This window comes from Orbicella franksi, chromosome 12 (assembly GCF_964199315.1).
Source record: "Orbicella franksi chromosome 12, jaOrbFran1.1, whole genome shotgun sequence".
NCBI lineage: Eukaryota > Metazoa > Cnidaria > Anthozoa > Scleractinia > Merulinidae > Orbicella > Orbicella franksi.
The window spans coordinates 9,285,624-9,308,577 of record NC_138156.1 but is presented as its reverse complement, the minus strand read 5'-3'; the positions used below and the strand labels follow the sequence as shown (position 1 = coordinate 9,308,577).

The 22,954-nt window shown below is 40.3% G+C and overlaps 6 protein-coding genes across 6 annotated transcripts; 2 read left to right on the top strand and 4 right to left on the bottom strand.

Annotated features, from left to right (window-relative positions):
• Positions 1-233: 233 nt before the first annotated feature.
• LOC145463308 (uncharacterized) lies at positions 234-3,087 on the bottom strand. Its single transcript, XM_081447056.1, has 2 exons — positions 1,075-3,087; positions 234-898 (listed from the first exon to the last, which is right to left on the bottom strand). Exon 1 carries the CDS (start codon positions 2,821-2,823, stop codon positions 2,191-2,193), a length of 633 nt encoding a protein of 210 aa, XP_081303182.1. The 5' UTR covers positions 2,824-3,087; the 3' UTR covers positions 234-898; positions 1,075-2,190.
• LOC145463307 (uncharacterized) lies at positions 3,087-6,189 on the bottom strand. The gene has a single exon (XM_081447055.1). The coding sequence runs from the start codon at positions 6,097-6,099 to the stop codon at positions 3,097-3,099; it is 3,003 nt and encodes a 1,000-aa protein (XP_081303181.1). The 5' UTR covers positions 6,100-6,189; the 3' UTR covers positions 3,087-3,096.
• Positions 6,190-6,790: 601 nt separating this feature from the next.
• LOC145463309 (uncharacterized) lies at positions 6,791-7,956 on the bottom strand. The gene is made up of 2 exons (XM_081447057.1): positions 6,915-7,956; positions 6,791-6,870 (listed from the first exon to the last, which is right to left on the bottom strand). The coding sequence occupies exons 1-2, from the start codon at positions 7,377-7,379 to the stop codon at positions 6,862-6,864; spliced, it is 474 nt and encodes a 157-aa protein (XP_081303183.1). The 5' UTR covers positions 7,380-7,956; the 3' UTR covers positions 6,791-6,861.
• Positions 7,957-9,206: 1,250 nt separating this feature from the next.
• Positions 9,207-11,520, top strand: LOC145463493 (BTB/POZ domain-containing protein 6-B-like). Its single transcript, XM_081447242.1, has one exon. It carries the CDS (start codon positions 9,245-9,247, stop codon positions 9,740-9,742), a length of 498 nt encoding a protein of 165 aa, XP_081303368.1. The 5' UTR covers positions 9,207-9,244; the 3' UTR covers positions 9,743-11,520.
• LOC145463865 (BTB/POZ domain-containing protein 6-A-like) lies at positions 9,941-10,591 on the top strand. The gene has a single exon (XM_081447660.1). The coding sequence runs from the start codon at positions 9,941-9,943 to the stop codon at positions 10,589-10,591; it is 651 nt and encodes a 216-aa protein (XP_081303786.1).
• A 1,075-nt stretch (positions 11,521-12,595) lies between the features above and the next one.
• Positions 12,596-18,077, bottom strand: LOC145463431 (uncharacterized). Its single transcript, XM_081447186.1, has 7 exons — positions 17,879-18,077; positions 16,985-17,107; positions 16,072-16,149; positions 14,706-14,834; positions 13,877-13,978; positions 13,351-13,488; positions 12,596-12,750 (listed from the first exon to the last, which is right to left on the bottom strand). The coding sequence occupies exons 1-7, from the start codon at positions 17,952-17,954 to the stop codon at positions 12,746-12,748; spliced, it is 651 nt and encodes a 216-aa protein (XP_081303312.1). The 5' UTR covers positions 17,955-18,077; the 3' UTR covers positions 12,596-12,745.
• Positions 18,078-22,954: the final 4,877 nt, after the last annotated feature.

The window sequence follows — 22,954 nt, the reverse complement described above, 5'->3', positions numbered from 1 at the left end:
CTGGATTTAACAGAACCTTGAAAAAATACATTCTCGGTAAGGACAAATGTAAACGGGCTATAAACACGAGTGGGAATCTTATGTTTAATTGACGAAATTACCATCCAAAGCAGTCCTTGAGTTTTCTTTCCTGCTTTTCGTTTGCCTGCTCCTCCACTTCGTATCTAGCTTTCCATTCCTAATATACAAGCAGCTCGTCCGCAAAGACGTCTTCCCCGTCGTCGCTTGAAATATTAGGGACCTTAAGATACGAGGACGGGAAGGCCAGGACGGCAACGGCAGTGGACGCGGGAAACTTTCGCGGGTCCCGTCGTGTCGCCAAAAACAAAATGCTTAAGATGTGCATTTTCGCAAAGGACAGCGACGTCAACAATTCGAACCTCGTACAAGCTATTCACAGAAGCAATGGCATCCATTAGACTATAAAAGAGATGGTAGAAATCTTATCCTATTAGGCTTAAACGATAGTGAACAGCGACGCTAAATGTCTTTTTCTGTATAAGCGAAGCAAACATCTGTCAATATTCTAATAGAGAAACCATAATTTCCGTATGAAAAAATTAAACGAACAATCTGATCGACCTGCTTCAGATGGCTTTTCAGTTACCACTAAAGCGTTTGGGAATTCTGTAGCCGAAGAATCCTGACTTTTGGTGAACGTTTCAATTTCCATCTGTAATTGTAACAAGCATCATAAAAATCAAACAAATGCTGCTTCAAGTTCCGGGTAGCATAAAAAAACTGAACATCAGTTTGAAAATGTGTATTTTATTTGCTCGATAGATGCTCCATGGCATTCATTTTTACAACATTTTATCGACTGTACTTACACTGATGTATTCTCAATGCACACAGTTTGTATTGAGCTTGCACACTCGTAATAGCGTCTGAACAGTGACTGCAGAAACACAAACGAACAGACAAAGAATATTTTATTCACATTTTCGTATCTCAGCGTAGTGTTCTGCACTACAATCACGAAAACTGTGAACCTTATAAACATTCCTATCAATATAACTGAAAATAACGTCGATTGGAACAGTTATCGAGGCAAAACAAGAGCAAAATACTCACGTTTTCGATACGACGGCTAGTCGGGCGAAATGGCGTCCTCGACGAGATGAGGACGGCAGAGAGATGAGTCGAGAGTTCTCGTGCGCATGCCCGGTTGAGTTAATTTACTTCCGGTAGCCGTCCTAGCTCGTCTCGTCCTGGTATCTTAAGGTGCCTATTGTAAATTGCTCTCAAAGCTCTAAGCAGTGAGTTCACAGTTGTCGAACGTGCTCGATCGAAGTTTATTTCGGAGCCTACCGAATCGAAACTTAACTCTGACTCCAGTGACGAAAAAGAAATGATTCAAATGAGACAAAACTTGGACGTTTTAGTCCCACAATACATCGGAACGATTAGTTTTGCGTTCTATTTTCTCGAGCAGATACAGAGAGTTGACTGAGGCGCTATTGTGTTTGGTTCCTGGGTAGACGTCATCAGGTACCGCCGCCCCAGACTCCCTAAAACGCGGTCGTGAAACACTTAATCGCGACTTTGAAAGGGCATAGAAAATCGAGGATTCAACCAAATTCAAAAATTTCTTCGCCCAAATGCTTCAAATAAAGTCTAGATTTGTTTTAGCGAAAAAAAAATTTTGGGGTTAGGCGCACTTTAAGTAAAGGTATTCATTCATTCATTCTCTGGAATTGTGTGCAGCCTTACTGTTACAGTGATGTCATCATCTACACTGACTGTAAAGGTACCGGGAAGAGATTTCTAGATAAACCAACAGAACTCTTTGTAGTGCTTACAATCCGTAGACATTCTCTCCATTAGGGAGTGATTGAGCCGTTTATCAACGGTACACAGTACTCACTAGTTTTCAGGTTTATTTCGCAGCTAAAACTCTCTAAACTCACAGTATGCTCACAGTTCAACTCGCTGCTTCGTCTCTCCAGTTTCTGAGAAAGTCACTACACGTGCTCACTACCATATTTGGTCACACAATTGAATGTCGCAAACTACGGGGGTGGGGGTCCGTCAAAACTCTCGTACACAACTCCCCTAAAAATTGTAGCCCAATTTTTACAATCATGTTACTCTAAAGACAGTTCGATTTGCTTCACGACAGTTCCGTATACTTAGTGACAGTGCGGTTTATCAACAACAGTCCGGTTTGCTTGACGACAGTCCAGTTTATCAATCCTCCTTCTCTGCATGCATCTGTTCTGCAATTCTCTTGGTAGCCCTCTGAGCTGCAGTTCTTCTTGGTCTCTGGCTTCTTAAGTCAACTTGTTGTCTCCTCCCTTCCTGAGGCTCATCAGTATTTTCCACTGCTCGGATTTCCAAAGGGCAGACTAACTGAAGTGGTCGCTCAATGGTGTGTCCTTTACGGAACAACGTCACAACTCCGTCCTTACCTTGTACAAGACGCACCACCTTTCCTTTTTTCCATTCGCCGCGATTCTTCTCATCTCCAACAATGAGTACAATTTCTCCCACTTTAGGTGTGGTTCCTGTTTCCTTGTTAAGCCTGTGGCTTTCCATTAGGCTGTGGACATGCTCTCTCTTCCAGCGTTTCCACACATGGGCCTTGGCATCTTCCAATCGCTTGCTCATCTTCGTCAGCTTCTCTGCTTCAGAATTTTCAATGTCCTCTACTGGATATGCATCTCGCCCCCACAGGATCACATTCGGCGTCAGCACTTCTTCCTCTCCTCCCTCTGTTTCAACATACGTCAGGGGTCGATTGTTAAGATTTCTTTCAACATCCATGATGACTGATTCAAATGCTTCATAGGAAAGATGTGACCGTCCTAAGGTCTTGTGCATCGCCTTCTTGATCTCCTTGATCAATCTCTCATAGAATCCTCCCCACCAGGGCGGTTTGGCAAGGTTAAACTGCCAATGAATGTTCTCACGTGCTAGATAATCCTGTAGCTTCTCACTTTTCCTGATGGTTTTGATCCAATCTGCTGTAGTCTTGAATACTTTCGCATTGTCTGAGATGATGATGCGAGGTCTTGTTCGACGTGAGATAAATGCATTGAGTTTCTGCTTGAATTCGTCTGCTGTTTGGGTCCTTGTTACTTCTAAATGGATTGCTCAGGAGCTTGCACATGTGAAAATAATAAGGTAGCACTTTCCTTGTTCCTTTTTTCCAACCTTATAACTAAAAGGTCCAGCAAAGTCTACTCCGGTCACTTCGAATGGTCGGCTCCCCTCTGTTCTGTATTCTGGCAAGGCACTTGTCGACGGCACTCCGTATGGTCTGGTGGAGAATACTTTGCAAACTTTGCACTTCTTGACAACTTTCTTAACTTTGGCTCTCAACTTCAGTATCCACCAGTTCTCTCTCACACTTGCCATTGTGTTTGCAGTTCCAAGATGCATGACCTGATTGTGTGTGTGAACAATAAGCTTCTCAGCAAATGGTCCTCTAGGAAGGTACGTTGGCCTGTATCCTTTAATTCTGCCTTCACACTTGAGAACACCTGTATGTTCATCTCTGACCAAATTCCATCCCGGGGATTGTAGACATACTTCGTCTGCTTTCTGAACTCGCTTTACCCAGGAGTTTCTCGCAGTCGTGATTTCCTCGGTTACTAACGGCCCTGCTGTTTTCTTTAACTTGTTTCTTCTCGCCTTGCAGTTGCCGACGAACCTCAGAACCCATGCTGTTACTCTCAATGTCCGCCAGTAGGTACTTCTCTCGAGCAATGCATCCCACTCATCCAACTTGCGCTCATCTGTGCGAAGAACTGCCTCTTGGTTGGCCTTGAACTCCTCATCTGTCTCTTTGCTGTTGTTCAGCCTTGGCTGCTGTGGCCACTGTCTCTCATCCAAGAGCCAATCTGGACCAGCAAACCAGTTTCCTCTCTCCATCTTTGCAATGGTCGCCCCTCTACTTCCAAGGTCTGCTAGATTCATTTTGGATGGGGAGTACTTCCAAGTTATGTTGATTGGACCAGTGGTTTCTGCTATCTTCTTCACTCTATTGGCCACAAACACCTTCCAACCTTTGCCAGGATTGGTTATCCAATACAACGCCACCATGCTGTCCATCCAAATGGTGGTAGATCTGATGGGCCACCACTGAAGAGCAGTGCCAAGGTTCTTCGCCATATTCGCTGCGATATGACCGCTCACAAGTTCCAGTCTAGCTATTGAAGTGTTTCTCTTTGAGATTCGTGATTTTGATGTCAGCAGCCCTTTAGCCACGCCTGTCCCGTGCTCCACAACCGCAACCGCCACTGCACAGCATACTAGAATGCTTGCATCTGCGAAAATACGTAAATGGACTGCTTCCATCTCTCCAATTGAGGTAGCAACACTTCTAGGAATTCTGACATCTTTAAGCTGCTTTGTCAACTTGAGCCATTGGTTCTTCAAATGAGTAGAAACTACTGCATTCCAGCCCTTCTTTTCATCACAGGTTTTGCGGTAGATGTGTTTTCCTTCAGCCATAGTGGGCGAGATTATCCCGAGTGGGTCATACACAGTTCCTAGATAACTGAGGATAGTTCGCTTAGTCACTGGCTGTTCGTGTGGGAAAGGCTTTGCAGGCAGCTCCAGTGTATCATCTTCTTTGTTCCATGTATGTCCTAGAATCTTGCTAGGGTTTGGCATGCCTTCACTCTCAAGACATTTAACGTTCGATTCCCACTTGTGAACTGGAAACTTAGCTGACTCGAGTATGATAGTGCTCTCTTCTTTGAACCTCACAAGCTTCTCATTATTTTCTCCCGTTTGCATTAGATTGTCAAAATAAGTGTTCTCCTTGAGTGCGCTCACGGTTTCTGAGAACTCTGGCCCTTGCTGTTGAAAGTGATGCTGCAGAGTGGCTCCCAATAAGAAGGGGCTCGCTTCAACTCCAAAGGGTACACGTGTAAATCTTAGATGCTTCTCTTCTCCCTTGACATTGAACAGGAATCTGAGTGAATCTCTATCTTCCTCTTTAACACTTATCTGCAGAACCGCCTTCTCAGTATCACCCAGAAGTAGATTTGTGGACATGCGCGCTCTAACCATTATGTCCCAGAGGAGTGGCTGCAATGGGGGCCCAGTAAACATGCAGTCATTGATGCTGTTGGCCAATGGGTGTGGTTTAGCACTCGCTTCAAACACCATGCGAACCTTCGTGGTAACTGCACTTTGCTTTACAACTGGTTTATGTGGCATGTAGAATACTCGTTCTCCGGTTGGATTCTGAGGAGCTTCTTCTATTACGCCTTCTTTGAGCTGCTCTTCGACGATGCCACCATATTCTTCTCTCAATTTCTCATTTCTCAACAATTTTCTCTCCACATTCTCAAGACGCTTTCTGCTAAGTGTCTCATTTGTGTTCGATAACATTGTTCCAGGAATCCATGGAAAACTGACCTCATACCTTCCATCTTCTCTTTTCACTACACTCTCCTTGAAGTCACGCAGAACATCCAGCTGATCATTCTCACCCCAATCCTCAATCCCCAGTACATCCAAACTGTAAAGTTTCTCATAGTCGTTAACTTCTCTCAAGTACATGCAGGTGCTGCCACTCCCATATTCATCTCCACCATGGACCACCCAACCAAACGTTGTCTCTTCCACTAGGGGGTCTCCTGGCTTCCCTTTGAATACTCTCTCCGTCCTTATTCTGCTGTAAATGCTATCTCCGAGAATGAGATGTATCTGGTGTTCTCCTGAAGACGTCATGTAGAACCTCTTGTCTCGTGTATGCGAGTACTTCAGTTTCAGCTGGTTCATGTCTGGCCTTCTCACTGTGGTAAAGTCCACTAACTTTGAGCCAGTGAATTCAATTTCTTCACATGATTTTCCGTCCAGCGATTCAATGCGGGTGTCAAAGATTGGCATGGACTGGACTTTGGTTCCATTGACCGTCAAGATTTCACGGGTCTCATGACGAGTTGGCTTCAACTTTAACATCTTGACTGCCTCACGAGAGATGAAATTGCGTGCAGATCCTGTGTCCAGGTAGGCCCAGAGAACCTGTCCTTTGATGTTCACGGGAATTATGGCAGGTAGTACTCTCTCCTCTGCATAATTAGTGTAGCCGTCAGCGAAACCCCATTCGCACTGCTGCTTTCTCTCTCCTCTCTGTCGCATATGCTTGTATGATGTTTGTATTTGCACTTCAGGCACCCGCGCCTCTGGCACTGGTCTGCTCTGTGATTTGCACGCCCACAGTTAAAGCATAAATTGTGATCCACAAAGAACTTCTTTCTGTTCACCAACCCTGATACCACGGTGCAGTTTCCACTCCAGTGATCATGCTTTCGGCAGAAAAGGCAATAAGGTGACCGATTATCTCCTGGCTTCTGTGTGAAGAGATGTTTCTCGCATTTGCTGTTTTCCACGTGATTTCTCTTTAGCCACTTCTGCAAAGCGTCAATTAAATGTTCCATCGACCATTCCTCCCAATTCTCATCAACTCGTACTAGGTCCGGTTTGACATGTGGCAATTTGTTGATCGTATTCATTACAAACCCTTGTAATTTCTCAGCTTCTTCAAGTGTTTGGAGAGGGTCATAGTTTTTACTCAGCCTCTCGTAAAACTCTTGTATTTTGAAATAATTCGTTCCTTTGACCAGAGGTAGATTGATTATTTCGTCCATGTGTGTATTGATGACAACTTTAGTTTGACCGAACTCCTTTTTAAGTCGTTCCCATGCCGTCTTATAACCAATACGCCCAGGTTTCAAGTTTGCAATTCGGTCTCTCATCTTCGGCCCGACAGATTCTAGCAGATAGCCGAATTTCTCTTCGTCAGAAATTGACTTGGCATCAACTTGAGTTAGGAACATGTTTTCAAATCTCACCCAGTCGCCAGCAGTACCTTTGAACGGTGTCATCTTAAGTTTCGGCAGTTTAGTTGTGCTGGAAACGGCGGTTTTCTCCATTTCTAATTTCTTCTCCGCTACCCGCAATTCTGCTTCGAGCTTTTCCTTCCATAACTCACGCTCGTGGTTCTGTTGTCTTTCACGGAGCTCGCAAAGTCGCCGCTCGTCTTCCATCTGTTGTTCCCGTTTCGAATCTTCTTTCCGCCGCTCAATATCCTCTTCTTTTTCACTAAGACACTTTCCAAGCCTCTCCTTGTCGATAACTAACGCTGCATATATGGATTTGGTGTCTTTCTTCCACTGTCTCACAGAACGAGATGTCACTCCTCGCTCGATTTTCAACTCTTCTGTCTGTGAAATAAGATCCGATAGTTTCGCGATAATTTTCTCGGCTCGTTTGTTGGCGATATCCATCTCAGCAAAGTCCCCGAGTTCAATCAGTTCTCCTGTCTCCTCCAAGAAGTATTTCAGCTTGTTTATTTCTTTGTCAATCTCTCTAATGAGACATTGTTCGTCTTCGCTGGCTTCTGCTTCGCCGTCGCTCATGTTTGCTTTGACTCACGGTCGCTTCTTGTTTTGATTCTCTCACTTTCGATTCCACCGATATTTTCGCAGTTCTCGACGTACCTCCACAGTGCGATCCTGGTCCCGGCACCAAAAAGTGAGCCGTTTATCAACGGTACACAGTACTCACTAGTTTTCAGGTTTATTTCGCCGCTAAAACTCTCTCTAAACTCACAGTATGCTCACAGTTCAACTCGCTGCTTCGTCTCTCCAGTTTCTGAGAAAGTCACTACACGTGCTCACTACCATATTTGGTCACACAATTGAATGTCGCAAACTACGGGGGTGCGGGTCAGTCAAAACTGTCGTACATGATCGCATTTATGCTTAAAGTAGGAGAGAGCACAATTCGGTGCATATTTGTTAGTTGGATAGTTTTCCTTGGCACAATCGTCACTTGTATTGACCTTAAGCCTGAAGCTGGGTTTTTACTAAAGAAGATGCCAGACATTTTCGTTAAGACTGGCCATGGACTCACAGACATGATCCTCAATTGTCCTGAATTCAAATTTCAGCATGTATCAAATCTTGATTTAAATTCTCTCATTTTTTCTAACTACAAGAACACCATAACAGGCAAAGCCCTCACTGGAATTGCATCACACGGGATGGGTCTTTTTTTCCAATGATGTCTACCCAGGTTCTATATCAGATAACTGTATCACTGAAAAGTCAGGGGTTGTTCAATGGATTCAACCAGTACTGTGTACACATGATGTTCAAACGGTTCAAAAGGTGTCCTCAGTTTTAATGATTCCACTTTTCATTTCATCTCTCATTTTTGAACATCACGTTTCATCGTGCTATTTTGGGGATCAGCCACTTGAATGGTACCTCCTTTGTTTTCAACTCTTACAGCAGATTTTTCTTTTAACTCCCTCAGTGGTATCATTGGTATAGAACTCTTGTGTGAGGACCTATGCCATTTCTGGGGTTGTTCTGTACATGTTAAGGCTTGTATTTTCTCTCCAGTTTCATGATAGTGTTTCAAGAAGAGAACCAATGCTAATACATGGCAACAGTTTCCACTTAGTCCTACTGGACAACTACAATGAGCTTTGGTTGGTATTCCATTTTCAAACATAACTGTGGGGCGTTGCATGGACCCGTAAGGCTTTTTTTATCATCGCCTTCACGTAAACTACTCGCCCGTTTGACAAGAGTTTTGACATTGACAATTTTTCTAGTTGTAAACATTTGTAACGCATTCTTCTGCTAACCAGCACTACCTTCCCGTTTCATGGAAACATACTGAGTAAACATTTTATTGCTAATCTTGGGCAAATCGTCGTTGGCTGCCCTCCACTTGGCTGTGGCGGGTGGAATATCCGCGGAATCAAGACTACAGGGAAATACGTAAGCTTTTTCTGACTATGCCTTGAGTTTCTAGACTAGTCCTGGATATCTTGATAATCGATTTATCCTCATTGTTAGTTCTTGTTTTGAACCAGATGTAGAGGCTCCGATATCTGCCAACCACTTCTCGCAATTTTCCTTGTCAAACTGTCCACTTTTCTCTATATTTCTTGAATTTCTTTCTGCATGGCCAACAACTTAAAAGCAGGTATGTGTATTTTCTTAACTTTTACATAGGGTTTTCAACCTCCAAAGACGAATTTCTGATGAAAAGTTTTTAAAACTACAACAATTCATGAAGGACCGCCATATTTACAATTTTTCCCGCGAAAATTTTGTCCCTACAAACCGCGAAACTAGCACCCAGGCTTCCCGGTATGAAAGTCCCTAATTGAATTACCGCTGAACTGATTGACTTCTAGAAGCAAGACTCTCTTGCCGACTACTCGAGACAGAGAGCTGAAAATCACACCATTCTCAGACAGAGAGCCATGTCTATCCTCGTCAAGAAAAGCTGGCAAACAGCAAGACCGACTATTAGAGAAAGAAGCGAGTTTATGTTCAACAATGAACTCCTCAGTGATATCAGATTTGTTGTGCCAGGAGGGCACAATGGCGAAAGTGAAAGAAAACAAGTGATTCCTGCTCACAAGTTTGTGTTGTCGATTAGCAGTCCTGTATTTGAAGCCATGTTTTACGGCGAGCTGGCGGAGACTAAAGACTCTATTGAAGTGCCTGACTGTGAATATGAGAGTCTGTTGGAGCTGTTTCGTTACATGTACAGCGATGAAGTGATCTTGAGCGGAAGTAATGTGATGGGAGTGTTGTATTTGGCGAAGAAATACACGGTTCCTTCACTGGCTGATAAATGTGCGGAATATCTTCAAGGTAACTTGGATGCATCGACTGTTTTCGGAATCTTGACACAAGCGCAGAAATATGAAGAGAAAAAACTGGTGGACCATTGCTGGGATGTGATCGATGAATAAACAGAGGACGCTGTGAAATCAGATGAGTTTGCGACAATTGAGAAGTCTTTATTTGAAGCAGTAGTGGAGCGTGACACTTTGAATATTCAAGAGATAGAGTTGTTCAAAGCAGTGAATTTTTGGGCGACAAAGAGATGTGAAGAACAAGGCTTATCAACAGATGGAAGTGAAAAAAGAAGAATTCTCGGCGAACGGATTATGAAAGGAATACGTTTTCCAGTGATGACCGAACACGAATTTGCTTCTGTAGTTCTTGACTGCAAAATACTGTCACCAGATGAGGCTTTTAGCATAGTTAAATATTTTAATTCCGTTCCGGACACTCTGGTAGGATTTTCCGAGCAGAAGAGAACTATTTGTAAGGAATCCTTTCAACATTGTCACAGATTTGGTTCCGTGGTTCACACTTTCTCGGGTTATCCCTATGCAGCTGGTAAAAGAGACTGTCTACTTTTTGAGGTCGACAAAGACATCTCCTTACTTGGAGTAACACTCTGCGGAGGCAAAGATTGTAATTATTCTGTGACTATTGCGATACAAAATTTGGTTGATGGTAGTTTTCCTTGTGCCAAATCAGGAAAATTTTCTTCTGCGTGTATCCAGTCATCAGAACTAGTTTCCTACTACGGCTTCAATATTTTCTTCGGCCGTCCAGTTGTGATAAACACGGGTGGCCTTTACCGGATTGAAGCTTCCATCTGTGGTGCCAATTCTTGTTTTGGTGTAGATGGTAGAAAGTCTGTGCTGTGTTCAGGAGTGACATTTAATTTTGAGAAAAGTTCTGACAGTAGCAATGGAACTACAGTCAGACGAGGGCAATTTCCAGAGTTTCTTTTTACTGTAATATAAATAGTTCTTAAATTCTCTATCAACCCGGGATTTTGATTAGCGATTAGGTTTTGATTAAATTGCCCTTTTATTGTAAAGTCATGTAAATCTAATAAATGGGTACCATTCAGTATTGAATGGAATTAGCTTGCAAGTTGGTTGACAGCTTCTCACGAATAGTAGGAATAAATCGGGATGTTTCTGATGCGTACAATTTTGGCACAAAAGTAATGAAGTAATATTTTTTGAGGCAACCAAAACAACAAAGAACGGATAACATTCAGACAGATTGCCAATGACCATTAGCCTGCGAACGCAGACGTATTTCCGGGTGTCACTTGGTTCCGCCGAAAAATAACGTCTGCGAACCCGAGCCAGAAAACGATTTCTGTGACGTAATGACTTTTGTTTCTCCTTGGCCAATTAGATTCCATGATAGACTGAAACTCGAGTGCTCCTCGCAGCGGATACCGCGCGCAGTAGTTCTGGGGTTATTTGAGCTAAACTGTGATTGGCTTAGAATTTCTACGTCACAGAATCGTTTTCTGGTTCGGGTTCGCAGACGTTGTTTTTCGGCGTAACCAGGTGACAGCCGGAAATACGTCTGCGTTCGCAGGCTAATGACCATAAACTTGTGCCATCGATGACAAAACATTTCAAAAAGTCATTGCTTTTTCTGTGTTAACTATTTTTATCATATAATATGATATATTAGTTTAGTTCTCTAGTTTTGAATATTCTATATTCTATATTTTATATTTTATATTTTTTATGGGTATAATGTTTATTGTATAGGCTTTATTGAAAGTAAGTTTAGGTTTCCATAATTTAGATATCCTTTCACACAGTTTAATTTTAATAAGGAACTTAAGTGTTCTGTAGAAACTGGCCTACTGATACAGATATCGTTTATCTTTTCCTTTGTTGATAAATATATAAAATATAATAAAAGGGGATTTTCTATGCCATCTTCAGTTTCTAACCTACCGTAATGATTCGATTTAACGCCCGGGGCGCTTATTTACTTTTGTTGCCCCAAGGGAAGGCGCTTATTTATTTTTATTTTTATTTTATTTTATTTCTTTGAGAAACAACCGAATGTTCAAAACAAATTTTAATACGGTATTTATTAAGAAAGGAACAATAACAGAAACTGGAACAGTAACAGATAAACGGTTAATGTTCAGTTAACATGAGGATAGCTTTGACAGTGTCACTTTCGGTACATCGATACGTGAATAAAAGCTATCTGGTGCGACATCTTCGACGTCCGACTCGGTGATTCCGTAGAAAGAATCCCTGTCGCGTGAATTGCTCATGGCTTGTTGAACAACGTTGAGTCGTTCTAGCCCTGCATGGCAAGGCTGATTTTCCTTGAATCAGGGAATAATATTAGAATGGGGGCGCTTATCAGAATGGGGGCGCTTATTGGAATAGGGGCGCTTATAAATTAAAACACATTCGAAGTGGGGGGGGATCTTATTCGAATGGGGGCGCTTATTGGAATAGGGGCGCTTATCAATAAAAACACATTCAAAGTGGGGGGGGTGCTTATTCGAATGGGGGCGCTTATTGGAAGGAGGGCGCTAAATCGAATCATTACGGTATTTTAAATTTTTTCATGATGATCCATTGAACTAAATAACTGTCTCTCAGAATTAGTTTTACTCCTACCTGAGGTACAGGTAGCATGAAGGTTCCCTCACCTTACACTATTTCAAGCTTGACAGACTCATTAGTTTGTTGGGATTATGAGCTTTGATCTATTTGTTGACTTCAGCTTAACATTTTCAATTCCCACCTTTAAGTGCACCAATCAACACTTAATGGACTTTCTTCAAAGATTTTCCCAGAGGAAATAAATTGACAAAGAGATGGTCTTGTTGCATATGGTGCAACAGAAGTTGGAATTGTTAAATGTGTACACTGGTTTTCGTTGCAACTGATGATCAGCGATGTTAATAACAAATAACGATCACGCAGTGCTTTATTTCTTATATTTTATTGAATTTGAGAACTCCCTGATATCCAGTTTCAAAATAATATATGAAATGTGAGTACATCCTATTTGTATTCTTTACTGTAAAATCGCTTCGAATTCCAGGAGACGTTAATTAATTACTGTAGAGCGCTTGAAAACTGGCAGCTGATGACGACTTGACTTGTTCTGACGCCTTAGCCTGGAAAAGCAACGCGTGCACCGTTAGTGACTATGATGGCATCTAACTCTCATTCACAAACTGATTAGCTGCTCAGACGTCATTTTACGTACAAGGATTAATTTTCGCTCGCAAAGTTATGCTTTGGCAGCAATATTATTATCTTAAGTAACAGTAATAGCCTATTTCAGGCCGGAGTCCTACTTTCAAGGCATGATAAATCTAACTAGGTGACGTGACAAATCTTAAATATGGCCCATCTAATTTAATAATAATAATAATAATAATAATAATATAATAATAATAATAGATTTATAAAGCGCTAATTAGATTTATATAACGCTTTTTAGTGCGTGACAGACTAATTTTAATGCGTGACACATTTCGATGTATACGTAACACATCTTATCTTGATATATCTAATTTTATTGCGTGATATACCTATTGTGGATACAGGACCTTTCTATAACAGTTGTTGGGTTGCAATTCTAACTTCAATGCATGCATGCATTTGTAATTTTAATGCGCGGCCCATTTAACATTAATGTGTGAGATTTTCACCAAGTGCTTGATATATATAATTTTGGTGTGTAATATTTTGCATTTAATTTTAATGCGTACCAGCAAAGGAGCTTATCCTGCATTGTTCGCAGGTCAGGGGGCACATAGTTTCCAAGAAGGTTCGCAGGTTATAGAACTTTGTTTTGCCGCATTGGGACTTCCAAAGTCTACAAGCTCTGGGGTATGCATCTGCACAAGCTACGCGCCAAAAACAAAAGAAACAAGCAAACAAATAAGAAATATTGCCATTTTATCCCGTAGTTGTACTTTTTTGTTTGACAAAGGGAGTAATAATAGAAGAATATGAAGGAAAAGGAGGATAGCAAGAGGAAAAATAACAAAGGAGTAGAATTGAGAAAGAGAAAGAGAAGGAGAAGAAGGCAAGGCGAAAAATTAAAAAAAAAATAGGAAGCAAAAGGAGAAGGACTAAGGAATAGGAGGAGAAGGAGCAGGAACACAGAAAAGTTCGTAAATTCCTATAACGTTCGCCACCATATTTGCAGAGGAGAAACGGACAGACATGGAACAATTCACTTGGCTTGTAACAAAGAGTTGATTTGAAAAAAAAAAGAAAAAAAAAACTCACGTGGGCATCCTTGTTTGTTAGGCCCAGTAGCTTCTTGCCCATTCCAGCAACAACCGTAAACTGGGTTGGTCCACTCACATGACATCTTGGGACTTGGTGACTCTGTTTAACAAAGAATGAGAAGCAAAGCAGTTGAACCAAAATCCCTGGTGAAGCCCCATCTGAAAAAGGCGCGAGTATGGTGGTTTTCTATTTAATTGTTGTTGCACAATTGCGGAGTTTGGTATCACTTAGGTGATTCAAGATGGAACCTTGAATTTTTTTACCCATTAAGGTATCTTTTAAGGTTTCACACAAAAAACCCTAAACGTCGTCACATCAAGCAGCTGATGTTTTTCAAATCCATCAAAAAATTTTCTCACACGCGATTGGTGATGCAGCCAAATTTGGTGGCTCCTCGGGTAAATGTCAGCTGGCATTTGACGTACAAATTTTCTGTTTTCTTTCGATATTCTTACATTTGTAATTGTCAAAATAATTAAAATACATATACACCTCAAATGGAGGATTGAATATTGTTTATTTATCAATCAGGCTTAGAATCTTTGAAATAGAATGTGAACTTGTTTATCGTCATTCAAGTGCGATTATATCTATTATTTGGCTCTTTGTTTTAGGATAGTATCTTTTGGGGGTCACGTGACACACATAAATCTTGATGACGAGATGACGAGATGACGAGATGACGAGATGACGAGATGACGAGATGACAAGATGACAAGATGACAATGAGATGATTTAGTCCTCTTTTTAAACAACAACAACAACAACAACAACAAACTACCGTTCATTTGAGTAAGGCGGGCTCTTATATCCAATATAAACTTACTACAGTATCCGCATGTGTTAGGACAGCCTTCTTCCAAAAAGTTTTTCATTTGTTCATTGCTGTCACTGTCCACATCATCACAGAGCATTTTGTATTTGTCACAAGCTCGTGTGTCCACGCACAGTTTCACTAGAAACAAAAAAAAAGGAAGTTTTTTTTTTTTTATCTTCAGGTTACTTCTTTCCAGAAGCTGTGGCGATATCGCTAATTTAGTTAAGAACATGTAAATAGGCATCATTTATATATAAGTGTTCTGTAATATATCCAACACGAAAGACCGTGCTTGACCACAATTCCAAACACCGAGAAGAAAGTTGAAAATGCGACGTGTAGTGGAGAATTTTTGACGAACTCTGAGGTATTTGGAATTGTGGTCAAACATGGTCTTGAGTGTTTGATATATCTTCTCGATCGAAACTAAAACTAACTAGAAAACGAAAAATGAAATCGTAATAATCTATGGTAATTACGATCAGATATTCAAACACCCTCAAGATCATGATTGCCCTTGTTTAAAGTTCATAAATAAGTAATGAGTTTGCGAAGGTAATTTTCGACTTTTTCTGGGTAAGAATTGTAAATTTTTTGATACATCTTGTGAAATGTCCCTCTATGTTGTGGGACTTCTAGTCTCCAGGTCAGCGATTGTCATTTGACCGGTTGAAATTTAAGTTAGATTACAAACAAATAGATTACAAATGAATGCACGTTTGCCTTTTCAGTTTGGTTGTTTTGCTGAACAGTTTCGTTCATTCGATCGCCTAGCGACTTTTCAAAGCACGTCGTCTTCGGGTAATGCGAAAAATGTTACAGGGCTGATAACCCCCCCCCCCCCACCCCGGGGTGACTCCCATAAAAAAAGGACAGGGGTGCTCGTTGGAAAGTTTGAAAAGAATCCCTAAGAGATACCAAGATCCCATTTAGTGGGTGTAGCTTAAATTTTTTTCACCCCGAAGAGGTACAATTCTAAAACGACACATTATCTCCTGTCATATTTTTTTTGCTCAGTACCGCAAAAGCTCTCACTGTGGACCTTTTGAGGCTCAACACGTTAAGAGGAACCAAAACCGCTTTTTTAACCCGTAAAAGGTACCACGAGCACCCCCGTCCTTTTTATATGAGTGACCCCCCCCCCTCCACCTCACGGGGTGATAACTGACATCATAGTGTATACCTGGGTATTGTATTGCGACCAGATATTTACAGAAATCACATATCTGTTAAAAATAGAGCGCCCTTTAATGGTAGAGCGCCTGCCCGGTGTTCGGGAGGTCATGGGTTCGATTCCTATCGGGGACTCAGATTTTTTTCTTTGTCCCACGTTCGTGTCATGTTGATTAGTTCACTTTTCACATCACATATATACTTGCACATCCTTTCATGGCAGGTCCATCTGCAAATGTCTGTCCATCTTCACAACAACCATAACGCCAGTATTTACATTCTACGAACATGGAAAGATCGAGAAGAATACTATACTAGCATTTCAATTCGATTCTATAGCTACTGAAGATGGCTTTCTACAAAGTGATCTTAAAGATAGCTATACTCAATAAAGAGGTGATGGGACTGTCTTTGATACGTGTTGAAGTAGGCGTTATTTTCATGGAATACACCATTTTCAACACAAGATTGCATAAAATGTTATTGAACGAAAGGAGGCAATTGTATTTGAAAGAAACATCCCACACTAGTGTGTAAGCCTTGCAGGCTCAAACTACTTTGCTGCTTGAAATAGCTAGCGAAGCAAGAATTCTACACTGTAAAAATAAAATCATTAATTTTTTTTATGCTACATTTACGATGAAATATCGATCTCTGTCAAACGTCGGGTGGAGCAACAATTAACAACAACAAAAACTTGATAAGTTAATAAAGATGGTGAATTTTAAGCTCGGTAATGAAATGTGAAGGTGAATTAATCAACATGACACGAGCGTGGGGACAAAGAAAAATTCTGAGTCCCCGACAGGAATCGAACCCATGACCTCCCGAACAGTGGATAGAGCGCCCGCCCGGTGTTCGGGAGGTCATGGGTTCGATTCCTGTCGGGGAATCAGAATTTTTCTTTGTCCCACGCTCGTGTCATGTTGATTAATTCACCTTCACAACAAAAACTTAAAGACCGAAACAACGACATTGAAACAATTGCGCCTCGTGACTAATATGATCTGACCCGGCTCAGTAATAATTAACGTAATGACTATTTAGGACTTTGGATCTCGGACTCGCTATTGTGAAATCAATCTTTGTCTTGGAGATCATCATTGCCACCTTACCACAAAATTGACAAGTCTTAGCACATCGTGATCTCATCCACTTTTCGTATCTCTGATCTTGACAAGCTCCCAACGAGGCGTAGTACTCACAGCGAGGAAAGATATCTTTGCATTCTCCTACCTCTGTCGAGGAAGTATAGATTTATAATTATTGCAAATAAAAAATGTACAAACTGAAAAACAAGTGTCTTGTTTAGGGACAATTTTTTTTCTTAGAAATACTCGAGGACTTTCAGTTTTAATTGTTTTATTAATCTATGATATCGGTTAATTTACGAGAAGTCGTCATTGGAGGCTAGGTAACGTTTCATTTACTTAGCTACAGTGCACCACAAAGCCATAGAACCGACTTTTTAAAAAAGGTTTTAAAAAATGTTGATAGCACCTTCTCTCATTTGTGGGAGCGCTAAGATGATGATCATGACATTGCCATCAAAAGGGATCGAGGTAAGAAATTTGAATTTCAAGAATACTTGAAAGATTTAATGAACAAGCTTCAGAACATCTGTCTTGGCAGTATGATAGGAAAGACATTGTGCAGTATAAGCGTTGACATTTGCGAAAGTCTGACAATAAGTGAATCGGTGGGGGATGCATCAGGCATGATGTAAAAACTTCCAAACAGTTAAGGAATAACAAGGGAAGAAATGGCAAAAAGAAAATGATTAACCAAACGACATGGATGAGGACTGAACGAACTCAGTTAACGAAATGACGCATGTCAAGAAGCGATTCTGTCGGCTTACAGCAGATCGCTGGTGCCGGGGTGGTGTGGAAATTAGAGGAAATTCGTAAAATGGTTCAAACAAAGCCTATATAAGCATTGACTTGCATGAAAATGACTTGATCTGGAATTAAATGAACAAAAATCATGGAGCTAAATCGCTCACTTACCTTCCCCTCTGGCAGGAATAAAAGAATTCAGACTCGTGAAAAAGAGGATAACAAACATAGTTTTTTGGAAAGGCATCGTTCAATGGAAGAAAGTAGCTGATGGGTGTTTGATTCACGTACTTTCTCGTCTCACCTCATCAAGAACTGAAATTTGTTACAGCTTTAATTACTAAACCTATATTCTTCAGACACTTCACCAACTGCGCCAAGCAAATAATAAACATATTAAATTTCTACATTTGTAATTATGTCCAATAGAAATGAGACCGAAAAATTGCTTTTTTGACATTTAACTTGGACATTTATGTGCTAAGCATCGTACAAGTGCCGGAAATTAATTCAGTGAAATATTTTTTTTTCTTTTATGTGGTAAACCTTTTGTCACCCAACTACATTTTGTATTTTCATAGAAAGTAAATTCCTTTTTGCAAACGAGCTGATTTAAGTGTAGTTTTTATCGTGGTAAATTTGCGTTTAGTGAACAGTTGAGATATAACGGAGCGAATGCGATGGCACTTCGTAAGTAAAATTATTCCAGTTATCCAATTTTAATTAGACATCTAAAGTAAACATTTACTTATTCTGACATCAGTTTTTTTTACTGCATTCAGTTACTTGTGAACTGTAATTTCATTTTAAGTATAGTCATTATATGATCTTTGAAAATAGAAAGAGTTCTTACTGGAAACTTTTTGAGAACGGCAAATTTTACAATAAAAATTGAAGTAAAATGAATTTAATTTGAAAATGTTAATGAAATGCGGAACCATCTGAAAAACAATTTAGTTTGATCTAATCCATAAATCTAAAGGTATACAACTAAGTTAAATAAATTGGCATAGGTTTGAGTATACATTGTATTTAAAGACTTATTAACTAGGTACAGTCAGTACACTTGCTGTGCCGGGGAAATTTCAGTGGAACCGTCAAGCAGACTTGACTGCGGACATGACCTGTTTTAATTACATCACTTAATCGATAACAAAAACATAGACAATCCTGCATGGGAAAAAAGATGGCGGCTGTAAATTTTTTCCACAATACCATGGGAGCCTTACACAGACAATAAAGTGGAACTGAAGGAAAGCAATACTTTTGCAATATATTGTTCGTCCCTGCGCTAACAACATTGTATATTCTAAGTTTGAAGATGTTAAAACTTTTCTGCCCGTTTTTATGAGCGTTGTTAAAGTTTTCGTGCGCTAAGAATTATCGGTAAGTGTATCAGTCGCCATCGTTTTTCTTGGATTATTTCCGCAACTTAGAACAATTTTTGCATTCCACATTGAAATACCTGTACGAAATCACGGTCCTTTAATTTAGTAATTCTTTCGTACAACTTGAAATCCATGACTGATGTTAACGCAGTGGCTGGCGTTTGTTTGTTCTGGGGAGGGTGAAGGAAATGAAGATGGGGGTGGGGGTGGTCAGGCCTGTCCCGGGGTATGAGGTCTATTCTGAAGTTTTAACGGATAGCTGAAAACTAGTATTGGCCAAAATTTTACCGCTTCAGTTGAGAAAAGACGCGTCTCTCAACTTATAGCTGAGATCTTCGAACTGAAAAATTCAGTCACTGATAGCTGAGCTGAGACATGGCTAACCTTTTAACTGATAGCTCAGAAATCGCCGCTAATCAAACTGATAACTGATACCCTCCTTTTCACTTCCTGTAGTTTTTACTCGTAGTTCTATCCCCTTGTTTGATGGCTTTCGGCTTGTTATGCCGTCTTTACGTATACTAAGGCAACATGTTTATGCAATGTTACGCATTTTCCCCTATAATATATTTTCCCTGCCTTTCGCCTTTTCTGGCTTTTTTCCTCGTCCTCTTTTCTCCCCGGTGGGAACACAGTTTTTCAATTGTTGATCACTGGCGAAAGTAACAGGGCAAGTTTATCAGGACCGTAGCCAGAAACCAATCATGACTGCGGCAGTGTCCAAGAAATGAGTTGTGACTGAGGTAATGTCCATGGTTTAATTCTCTTCCTGGGAATTTAGGGTGTTTTTGATGACTATAAACAACAAAAACGAAAAAAATGACTGAGGCAAGTGCCTCGATTTGCCTGTTACTAGCTACGGCTCTGTTTATATCTTTAGGTCAGACATGATTTTGGGGAGTGGTCTAGAACTTAGGTGATTCCTAGCTAGGTGATTTTTTTTGAATGTTATTGAATGTTTGAATTGTTTTTGAATGTTTTTACTAGTAGACCCTAGTAGACCAGTTCTGGACTATTTCTTTCACGCAACGTTACACTTAGGGTTGCATTGTGTAACGTGACAGAGAGGGCCAAATAAAAGCAACTGAAAAAATCAACACCAATGCAAAACAAAAAACAAACAAACAATAAAAAAGAAATAAATAAAGAAACAACAACAAAAAAGACAAATAAAGAAGTAAAACAAAATAAATGGCACAACAAAACCGGACCCACAGAACCTGGATCGAGAGCATGAAAACGAGGGTTCCCGCCTGTTTCAAACATGGCCGCGGGAACAGTGAACATCTTTCGCGATTTTCTTTCTTCTTTGACACAGCTCACGCGGAGATTCTGCAGATTCCTGCACAACCCTATGTACAACCCATTATAAGGTCAGTGTTAAAACTCTGATTGAACTTCAAAGCTCATTGAGAGCAAATTTACAATTTCTAAAAGACAAAACACAATCAATCGTCCTTCAATCGACAGCATCCTCGCCACATTGTTGTGATGCAGTGCGTTCACCGTGACAGTTTATAGCGCTCCTCAGTTAGATCAACAAAGGTAAGTGTGAATTTTATCATTGTTGCATAATTGACCGACGAAAACAAACCGATAAATGGAATGGAGATATGTGGAGTTACTTGACTCCAACATTTTATGTCGTTGTCTAGTTAGTTTGAGGTTTTATCGTCGTTATCACACGTGTACAAATTATTTGATTCGCATGAACTTCGATCTCTATAGAATAATAGTATGAGTTCTGCTTCTGCATTTAAATCATACATATACACAGGCATTGTGTTCTTCCCGCATGTACATGTCTTTCGTTGAGAGAATACGATCAAATTTTGTGAATATCTACATGTAACTCTCCCCCGCAGCCGATTTAGCGATGTCACGCAACGCTCTTTGGGAAAGCGTTACATACGACATCCCATAAAACGGCCGTGGAGGGGACTAGTAATTTATGGAGAGCTTTTTGAATGAAGCAATCTGAAAAAGGAGAGTCTAAAATGGTCGATTACTACTTGTCTTATCGACGTTACGGCTATGACAGCCATTCATCAACATTTCCTCTTTCAACAAACAACCTTACCCACTGCTACATTTGAATGGCTTCTACAAGAGTTTCATTTCTTTTCATTGCAATTTTTTTCCTCGACACCTCGACACAAACGCTAGTCTTGATTGAATCATTTATTCTTTCATTTGTTTTGTAAATACGTTAGAGAAACTTGTTTTTGTTATACAAGCCGAGAAATTGTTTTCAAATGGGGAAAAAAAGCCATGTTAATGGATCGTTTTCACGTGACGTCATCACTTTCTAAAATCCAAAACGAAAGAGCCACCAAAGTTTTTGTCCTCATCAGGCACAAGAGACGGTATATTTATATCTGTTTACAATTTTACAGCTCAATAGCGTGCTTCGTTTGGAATCCAGAGCATTTTGAATTTCAGGGTTATGGAGGTGCGTGACACAAGGCTATGATCGAGCTTGTCGAAAAATATATACTTATCCTATGATTTTGAACTTTTTTAGAAGTTAAAGCATTAGGAAAAGTGCTTATGTAAACGCTTGTTTGATCAGTACTGATAATCAGTCGCCTAGATAGCCAAAGTATGTTCCAGATGTTTACACTATTTTCCGGTCGCCATATTGGTGTACCACGGAGGTACACCAACATGGCGTTTTCATACTGGGCTCTGTAAATATCGGCCAAACATTTCGACGAATATCTGAAGTTTGGGGAAACGCACAGGCCTAGAACTTGGAGAAGTGGCTTATTTAGTTATCTTCTATAACATCATAATTTCATAACTTTTTCCACCCGATGGTTTTCGATTTATTTTTTTATTGCGTGACAGTGAAAACGATCTATATATTCAGAGGGTACGGTAAATATATCTTATTAGATGTTTTGGTGTGTACTATCGCTGTATATTTTCACGAGTTGTGCCGTATTTTAACGAGTCCGTAGTGCGAGTCAAAATACAAACAACGAGTCAAAATATAAAGCGATAATACACACCAAAACATCTAATAAGAGATTTATTATCCAACTGCTGTAGTCAGTAAATTTATCAATGAAAATAGGGAGAGTGTGACAGCTTTGCGTGCGCGCGCCGACCTGTACGGCAAGCAGCTTTTCTACTGTACAAATAACTGTACAATATCGCTGTATATTTGTACTGTTATTTGGACGGTATTCGCTGCAGTTGGATAATAATTGCAATTATAAAATCAACAGTATAAATAACATCATGTGATCGGAATGAGCTGGCAGGAAGCTGCTAGAGATTCTGATGAGCCATATATATATTTTTTGAAAAGTCGCAATGATTAAACATTTGGATCTCCACTCTTCTTGCATGCGTACTTTTAATATTGCGAATTTCTGTTCTAAGTGCAATGCCCCGCCAGGGCGTTAATTAACAAGAAATCGAAACGTCGGTCAGTAGCCGATAGAAGCAAATTTATTGTCACTTGGATACAACTTTCTCTCGGACACTTAGACATTTATTTTCAACAATGCACGTGGCTTCAGTATATTTTGTGATATTATACAAGGTTTACATGTGATTTTACATTAATGACATTGGTCCGCCTGGCGCCTTTGTGTGTATATTCCGGTGTATGCTGCGAAACATTCATGCCGATTGGTTAAGAGTTTTCATAGATTTGTTTAAAGGGTCAATTCTGCCTACTAGAGGCGAGTCAGTGTTTGTCATTTCTAAAAGAGTCTTGAAATCAAAGAAAACTGGAAAGTACCATTCGATGAGCTGAAAAAAGAAAGGAAAAGAGGATAACACCTATGATATTTTAGAGCATGTTATTGCTCTCAAACAATAAAGTGTTGGCGGGATTTCGTGCGCG